At 39.5% G+C, this 9,668-nt stretch overlaps 1 protein-coding gene across 1 annotated transcript in view; it reads left to right on the forward strand.

Annotated features, from left to right (window-relative positions):
* The window catches only part of LOC132142899 (NACHT, LRR and PYD domains-containing protein 3-like), a 31,929-nt gene extending 30,727 nt beyond the window's left edge, over positions 1–1,202 (forward strand). The window contains exon 6 of the mRNA XM_059553094.1: positions 407–1,202. Within this exon, the coding sequence (XP_059409077.1) occupies positions 407–972 (566 nt within the window). The 3' untranslated portion in view covers positions 973–1,202. The remainder of the gene's footprint in view (positions 1–406) is intronic.
* Positions 1,203–9,668: the final 8,466 nt, after the last annotated feature.

Here is a 9,668-nt window from a genome sequence, read left to right on the forward strand (position 1 = left end):
TTGACATTTTTAAATTATCGTCAAATATTAAACTGAGTTATTGCCTACATAACATATTTTAATATCAATAATTGTGTGAAATAAACGTTAAAGCCGAAATAATAAAGATGTAAACATCATTTCTCCTTCAAACTCGCTCTCGCTTCCAGCTCGCCGCTTCTCCGCATTGGATTGTGGGAAATAGTGTGAAATCAGAATGAATTGTGGGTAAAAAGTAGTGGAGGAATGTAAGGAATGACGTGGTTCAATCAGAATTCAGACATCACTACAGAATGAGTGACAGCTGATCTAGTGCACTATATAGTGTATAGGGGATGGTTTCAGACACAGCTCTAGTCAAAGCTGTAAACACACACACATCTTCAGTGTTGTGTTGTTCTTGATGTTTCTCTCTTCTTGTGTTCAGATGCCTGTGATCTCACACTGGATCCAAACACAGCACACACTCGACTCGTTCTGTCTGATGAGAACAAGAAGATCACACGTGTGAGAGATCCTCAGCCGTATCCTGATCATCCAGAGAGATTTGATGATGCTCCTCAGGTTCTGAGTGTTGAGAGTCTGACTGGACGCTGTTACTGGGAGACTGAATGGAGCGGTGCTGGTGCTGTAATATCAGTGTCATATAAAGGAATCAACAGGAAAGGAGGGAGTGACTGTGAGTTTGGATCCAATGACAACTCCTGGAGTCTGTACTGCTCTGATAACAGTTTATCTGTCCGTCACAATAATAACAACATTGTCAGTGGTAAATCTTTCATCCCTTCATCCTGTAAGAGAGTAGGAGTGTATGTGGACGTGTCGGCCGGCTCTCTGTCCTTCTACAGAGTCTCTGACACACACACACTCACTCACTTACACACACACACACTCAAACACTTACACACAATCAACACCACATTCACTGAACCCCTCTGTGCTGGATTTGGGGTTTATTCTTATTCCTCAGTGTCTCTGTGTGATATTAAATGATAGAGAGACTCTTTCTGATGTTCACATGCACACATCAAATCTCACATCACTACATATCTATTCATTTTTAATTAGTTTTTCATCATCATACAGAAGTTATGACTCTAGATCAGACTCTCATACTGTTCTGAATCTTTAATAAACAGAGTAATATGTGTGCTTTAATATTTCTATTGTAAACTGCTCATCAAATGTAATAAAAGTCCATTAGTGACTCATTTGATCCTGAACTGGTTTCTGAATCCTGATGTGAACTGATGACAGTATGAATAATCATGAATGTGATTGAGATCAGCAAAATGAAACACAGAGGCTGAATTCAACGCATTGGCTTCCTGTAAAGTTTAGAATTGATTTTATAATAGCTGTCTTTGTGTCCAAGGCTTTATCTGATCTTGCACCAAAATATAGTATAAATATAGTGAGCTTCTGATTCCTTACTCTCCTCAAAGAGCACTTCAGTCTAGTAATCAGCTAAGAGCGGGTTGCAGTGTACCAACCATTAAATGTGTGAGACACCAACTCCTGGTTTCCTATCTCTTCCTTTTAATGGACTTACTGAGTTATCCGAGTCAAAGCGTTACAGTCTGTCGAGGGATGCAATTGATAAAGATTTCACGTGTATCCTCTTCACCTGATGTGTGCTCGGCTGTTCTGCATCTGGACTCATAAACTGATAATTGAAGATTTCCTGTGTATCCTCTTCGCCTGACGTGAACTCGTCCGCTTTGCATGTGGGCCAATTTTGGCTAAAAAGGGGGGTAATGTGTTTTATGAGATAGTGTTATGTTTTAACAAGTAATAAAGAATTGTGTGTAAACTGCCATCTGAGTGTGCTGGTCTCTGCCTTCCCTGACCTTCGAGCGGTTGTTACATTGGTGACAGCGGTGGGATTTAATCCCTAACAATAGTGTAACAACTGCAGGTCAAAAAAATGTAATACCAGTTGATAAAAAAAATTTCTATACACCTAAACAATATAAATATGATTTTTAAAATTTGTGAAATTAAGGGGTTTAATTCACATTAAAATATGATACACATTAAAATGACCTGAATTTTTCTCCAAACAACAGTTTGTTGGATATGAGATCCAAAAGGAGAAGATTAAGGTAAAATAGCAGATATTTGGAGCATGTTAGTTACTAACATGTAACCGACTTAAATATTTAAAATCATAGTGTGCTTATTGTGACTTCTTTCCTCAGCCAGCGGGATGATGACAGTCAGCTGCCAGAGGTCTCAGAAAGAACTGAAGAGATGGTGTTGACATCCAAGGAGCTGCCAGAGGTCTTAGAAAGAGCTAAAGAGATGGTGAGAACTGAAGATATGGTGTTGGTGTCCCAAGAGCTGCCAGAGGTCTTAGAAAGAACTGAAGAGATGGTGTTGACATCCCAAGAGCTGCCAGAGGTCTTAGAAAGAACTGAAGAGATGGTGTTGACATCCCAAGAGCTGCCAGAGGTCTTAGAAAGAGCTAAAGAGATGGTGAGAACTGAAGATATGGTGTTGGTGTCCCAAGAGCTGCCAGAGGTCTTAGAAAGAACTGAAGAGATGGTGTGGGCATCCCAAGAGCTGCCAGAGGTCTTAGAAAGAACTGAAGAGATGGTGTTGACATCCCAAGAGCTGCCAGAGGTCTTAGAAAGAGCTAAAGAGATGGTGAGAACTGAAGATATGGTGTTGGTGTCCCAAGAGCTGCCAGAGGTCTTAGAAAGAACTGAAGAGATGGTGTTGACATCCCAAGAGCTGCCAGAGGTCTTAGAAAGAACTGAAGAGATGGTGTTGACATCCCAAGAGCTGCCAGAGGTCTTAGAAAGAGCTAAAGAGATGGTGAGAACTGAAGATATGGTGTTGGTGTCCCAAGAGCTGCCAGAGGTCTTAGAAAGAACTGAAGAGATGGTGTTGGCGTCCCAAGGGCTGCCAGAGGTCTTAGAAAGAACTGAAGAGATGGTGTTGGCGTCCCAAGGGCTGCCAGAGGTCTCAGAAAGAACTGAAGAGGTGGTGTTGGCATCCCAAGAGCTGCCAGAGGTCTTAGAAAGAACTGAAGAGGTGGTGTTGGCATCCCAAGAGCTGCCAGAGGTCTTAGAAAGAACTGAAGAGGTGGTGTTGGCGTCCCAAGAGCTGCCAGAGGTCTTAGAAAGAACTGAAGAGGTGGTGTTGGCGTCCCAAGAGCTGCCAGAGCTCTTAGAAAGAACTGAAGAGGTGGTGTTGACGTCCCAAGAGCTGCCAGAGGTCTCAGAAAGAACTGAAGAAATTATGTTGGCGTCCCAAGAGCTGCCAGAGGTCTCAGAAAGAACTGAAGAGATGGCGTTGGCGTCCCAAGAGCTGCCAGAGGTCTTAGAAAGAACTGAAGAGATGGTGTTGGCGTCCCAAGAGCTGCCAGAGGTCTTAGAAAGAACTGAAGAGATGGTGTGGGCGTCCCAAAAGCTGCCAGAGCTCTTAGAAAGAACTGAAGAGGTGGTGTTGGCGTCCCAAGAGCTGCCAGAGGTCTCAGAAAGAACTGAAGAAATGATGTTGGCGTCCCAAGAGCTCCCAGATGTCTTAGAAAGAACTGAAGAGATGACATCCCAAGAGCTGCCAGAGGTTGTACAGGCCATCAGAGGCTTATCTGATCTGACGCTGGCACACAGACGTTTATTACATTCATGGACCAAGACCAAGCATTTAAAATTGCATTTGCTTGCATAATTTGCAAAGGTTTGTTAACAACATAATTTTGTCTCTATAAGATTTGTTGATAGCCAGGATAGTATTTTGTGAATTAAACTGTAATATCTTCTCTCTGGATTAAAATCCCAGAAATATTATGAAAAAACTAACAAGTACTTTTCTTGATTTTAAATTTCTAGTGCCCGTGAATGATCCTGTTTTTGCAGTTTGCTGTCAGAGTCTCATTGCATGTAAAGTGTGCTTAGACCAGTGGCAGTGAAATGCCAACAGCTGTGTGAAATACAGAGGAGACAACTCAAGACAAAACACCTACAGAGTCACAGGAATTGATGGTGCATCGTCTGCTTTTAATCTTATCAAAGATTAAATACGGTTGAGACAGCATAATAATAAAAAAGTTATATTATACAAGTACATTATTAGGTATCAATGTTCATGTTATTTTTTATGTACCATGACATCTCATTTCGTGGATAATTGTATCAGGGCTCCTTGATTGAAGGGACACCGGACGAGGAATAAAATGTGTTTGTGAAAATATAATACTGTTTATGAGAAGTAAACACATTTCATTCAGTGCTTTAATGTATAGCTAAAGTCTCATTCGTCATATAAACCAATCCAATGTCATTTCTTGCGTTCTGGTTTTGGCATTAAAGAAGATTCCTGGGCATCAGATGGAAGGAGGATAAATCAAATTGATCCTGTAAAGGGACAATATAAATCTTATATTTACTTGCTCTTTGCTTTTCTGGGTTAATGAAGCATGGCATACTTCCTGGATCCATGTTATCTGTCTTGCTAGTACCTATAGTTAAAAATAAGACTGGTAAATTAACTAGTATAGATAACTATAGACCTATTGCACTCGCAAGTATACTATCCAAGGTACTAGAAGGGATCCTTATGTATAGGCTTGCAGAATACATAGCGTCAACGGATAATCAGTTTGGTTTTAAGAACAAGCATGGAACTGATCTGTGTATTTATGCACTTAAAGAAATTGTCCATAGGTACAGATCACGCAATAGCACAGTCTTCATGTGTTTCCTGGATGCGTCTAAGGCTTTTGATCGTATCAACCATGGGAAACTGTTTGGTAAACTACATGAGCGTGGTGTCCCCTCTTACTTAATCAGGATATTGCAGTTCTGGTACTCTCACCAAACTATGCAAGTCAGGTGGGGGATGAGTTTGTCAACACCCTTCTATGTCTCCAATGGAGTGCGGCAGGGCGGAATTCTGTCTCCGCTGCTATTCAATCTGTACATGGATAATTTATCTAGGGAGCTAAAGGGTTGTAGAACTGGCTGCTTGGTGGGGGATAGTCTCATTAATCATATGCTTTATGCTGATGATTTGGTGGTACTGTCTCCCTCCAGTGCTGGCCTGCAGCAACTTCTTAGAATATGCTCTCAATATGGACTAATGTTTGATATAAAATTTAACTCAATGAAGAGTGTTGTGCTGATCGCTAGAACCAAGGAGGATAAGAAGTGTGTCTATCCTTCTCACTCATTGGCAGGTGAACCACTAGAGGTTGTAAAGAAAGTTAAATATCTGGGACATGTGATAAGAGATGACCTCTGTGATGATGATGATGTGCAGCATCAGTGTGGAAAACTGTATGGGCAGGCAAACATGCTGGCACGCAAATTCCCCATGTGCACTCCTGATGTTAAAATCTCACTCTTCAAAACCTATTGCACTCCACTGTATACTGCCCACCTGTGGTGTAATTTTAGTGAGTCGAAAATGAAAAAACTTAAAGTGGCTTATAATGATGCACTGAGAATTGTGCTTAAAATTCCTAGGTGGAGTAGTGCCAGTGAAATGTTTGTGTCTAACAATGTGCCCACATTTAATGCTGTTTTAAGAAATTTTATGTATAGATTCATGTGCAGACTGACGGGGTCTAAGAATATGATCATTGTGTCCATAGTTGATGTTTCTAAGAGTGACACAAGGTACACATCTTGCTTTTGGAAACATTGGACCCGAAGCCTGTATATGTTTTAATGATGCCTCACCTGCATCATACTTAAATGTTTTGTATTGTCTTGTATTTATGTATATATCTGTACTGTGTTGTCTCTATGGACCTTTGTGTCTTGAATAAAAAGTTGATTGAAATCATGGTCTTCCCCTCCAGCTGCACATCTGATGGTACTGCCACGGCACCCATCCGACTCTGGAGGAACAAGATTCAGCGCCGCCTGAATAACAAATATTACAAATATGTGCTAAAGTTGTACATATCATTGTCATCTTTTAACACAGTCTTACAATGTGCTTTCTGGAAAACATTTAAATAAACTCACACGCACAAAATAAAGTGTTAAAACTAAAATATATAAATGAACTGATAATCATACTAGTGATGCACTGATGTAAGTTATTCTGGGATTTGTCTGATAATGGAGGTTAAAAAGCTTCTTTACATGAGATCTAAACCTGACTTCTGAGAGTCAAAAGCAGAAGAAGATATCCTGAAGAAGGTCTGTTTTGTGTTTGTCCATATAATGAAAGTGTTTGGGGAGTGAAGGGATTTTTAACAAAACTGACTTTCATTGGATGGACATAAACAGCTCAGACATTCTTCAAAATAAACTGAGCCGGTCATATATAAATGTGTGTAAATGATAACAATTTTACATGAACTGCCCTTAAGACCTGTTAAAAAACACATCAGCATTCTTTAAAATCTTTCATTACTTGTCTGCTCACTGAGTTAATTAACTCTGAATTATGTTTAACTGCTAAAAACATGAATATTGACTATACCAACCTGTTTAAATGTACATTCATAACTGGAATGACGTGCATATTTACACTAAACTAGTTATCTTATGTGTTTCTCTGAATCGAGTTACTTTTATTACACTGAATTGGTGTCAAAACCACACCAGTGGACTTATAGAGAAGCATCCTCCGACGCTGAGTTCATACGCATCTGTAAATAAGATGGAAACCTAAAATACAAATTACAGAAAAACATTACAAATAAAGTTACTCTCTAATATTTGCAGAAGCACAAAAAAACAATTCTGCTTTTGAGTGGATCTCTCTCGTTCTCTTGTTCCACCAGCAGGAGAAGTGCCTTGATATGTTTGTTGAGTCTCCGGGTCTGTGTATGATGCCAGGCTGCTGAAGAACAGCTCTATTTACACTGGAGGCCTGTATCCACCTGCAGGAAAACAGATCCTGGGAGATGCTGTGTGTCCTTGTGTGAGTGTTCATCTGCCTCATCACAGCAGACAGAGAGTCTGAACACAATCCTGCACAGCTTTGATTCAACAGCAGTGATGCTCACACACACAACATTGTTGAGAGAGCCTTCAGGATGATGAAGAGCAGCTGTGCCCCATCTTCTTCTTCTTCAAGCGAATGTGAAGAGTGTGTGTAGTTCAGATTCATGTTCATTTCTATTCTTCTTTGATTGCAGCATGATGGTTTGAGTGAAGAAGTCTTCATCAGTGGATGAGAACAAGTGTGTGTTCATCAGTCTCTGTGACATCAGAACACCATTCACACATTACTGAGGATTTATGATCAAACTGAGACACTTATTAACAACACTTTGACATACTGTTTTCTCATGTGTCTCTATTTAACACAAAAACCCCTCGTCACTGAGAAATATAAAACGATAAAACCTTTCTCAAAGTGGACACTGCTTGCTGTAGCTTCACACATCTGTAATTTAAACCAGTATTAGACAGCATTGCACATGTTCATATTGATAAGAGCCTGCTACCTTCAGTAATGTCCAGCTGGTCAGTATTTCAGTCTCTTTGTGATCAGGACAGGGTCAGTGAGGGGACGACTCCTGGACATCTCTCACTAATAGTTTGTTCTGGAGAAATAGATCTGGGCTCTTCTTGTTCTGCTGATGGCTGATGTATATTGTCTGGTAGGACAGCAGGGATCTTCTTGTTCTGTTGAATGTTCTCCAGCATTTGTTTCAGTCCCAGATCTTGAGGTGGACACAAAGGATGGTCATCTGAGACATTGCTCTTCTCTGAATGAGTGTGACCCGCTCCAAACGGCTTTAATATGACACATCTGGCTCAGAAACTGAAAGGATTGTGTTTGTTTCCACAGATAGTGGTGTGCTGCTGAGGAGCAAGACAGAGCTTGTTTTTCTCCTCACCGAACCTCCTTGCTTTCTCCATTTGTGTTCAGATGTCTTCTTTTAGGGTCACTGGTTCAGCTGAGGATGTGCAGTAACTTACAGACCTGATGTGCTCACACTGAGAAGATAAGATGACACTCCTCTGTGCAGCGTTCATGTTTACTTGGCATTGGTTTGATTCACAGTTCATGTTTTCTGCTCTCTCCATGTGTTGAACTGAATATGAAGAGCAATACTGTGAGCACTTCAACATTTAGCACAGCATTTATTCCACTTGTTCTGTCCATACACTGCTTGCTAGATGAAATCTGCCATTACTGTCCTGACTCGGTGTGTGTGTGTGTGTGTGTGTGTGTGTGTGTGTGTGTGTGTTTCTTTCCACAGTTTCAGAGGACTTGAATTGTGCCGAGTGTAACTCCAAACCAACATAAACAGAGCTCTGCGCTGCGTTTGATGAAAGGGTTAATAGGATGTGTGAGACTCAGATGAATTGTGTTCTGTTCTCAGTAATCCTCGCTGGGTTTAAACCCTGTGTGTGAAACCAGGCTGTGAAATATCACAAGAGATGATCAAGTACATTGAAAAGACCATAAGAAAAAATAATACAAACTTGTTTTATATAAATTATTCATTAATTCAACAATCGAATAACCACAAAGATAACTTTTTACCGTTTTCTCTTTCTCCACCATGACGTTTATATTACATAAAAATATGGAAATGTTTCCACACATGAACACATTTAACAGCTTTCTTGTTTATCAGATTGTAAATAGATTTGAGGTTTTGCTTCACTTCTGATTTCAAAATAAGAAACAATGGTTTATCATTGTCGTATTACATTTATGAATACTAAACTTTACCAGCAACAGTAATAAATTAATCAAATAGTATTCCTTATGAAATGACACGTTATAAGTGAAAAAACGAATAAAACATCTTCAAAACAAAGTTAAAGCTGGGCATGATATATTTTCTTACAAATGAGCAGAAATCTGTCCAGAAATTGTCTGAGTAAGAACATCTCCAAAATAAATGAAGAAGCGTTTCTGTTTGTAGATCACAAAATGTAGAAAGTGTCTCAACATCACAGTCAAATCTGTTACAAGGAAAAAGTGACTGGGCTAATATTAATAAATGAGTTTGAAAGACATTTCTTCTCCTTTATTTGTGCTGAAATCTTTGTGAGGTCATTTCCAGATTTGATGCCGTATCAAAGCATCAACACAGTTCTTCCAGAAAGTTGGAGACAACATCCCTCTGAAAAAGAGCTGAAGCTGTGGATGATTGTGTTGAACAGAGGAAGAAGAGAACAAACTGGAGCCACAGCAGTGTCAGCAGGATCCAAGCACTGAGAGAAGATTGGGACATGTGTTTTTACAGCATCCACAACTACAGCAGATTCTTTAGGACATTTAGACAACAATTCACAACAAGTTAACACAACACCTTCTTGCTCAAAAGATGCCTCACCAAAACCAGATTTTCATTTAGATTTATATACAATATGCTTATTATTCCATATAAAACATCTGTTCGGAGAGAAACTATGTTTCTAAATTAAACACTGAAATCAACAAAGAATGCAGTTTATTTGGAGACGATGACACTTTTTTTGCTATTTAGTTTATTGTTTTTATTTTCAGAGTGTTTTTAATCATTTTTCAATGCATATTTTTGTTCGTTTTATTTGGCCCAAATCTGATCATAGAAATGAGTTTAAATGTGCTCTTCACTGACTCTGAGCTGTTTGAGTCTCGTTTAGGAAACTGTCTTAGACGTTCACACAGAAAGATTGAATCCTGACATCAGTTTGAGTTCATATGATGTTATTTTGATTGGTATTAAGACTGTAAATGTTTTATTATCAGGATGTTATTAAGGTTATAAATGA

Source organism: Carassius carassius, chromosome 6 (genome assembly GCF_963082965.1).
Source record: "Carassius carassius chromosome 6, fCarCar2.1, whole genome shotgun sequence".
Taxonomy (NCBI): Eukaryota; Metazoa; Chordata; class Actinopteri; order Cypriniformes; family Cyprinidae; genus Carassius; species Carassius carassius.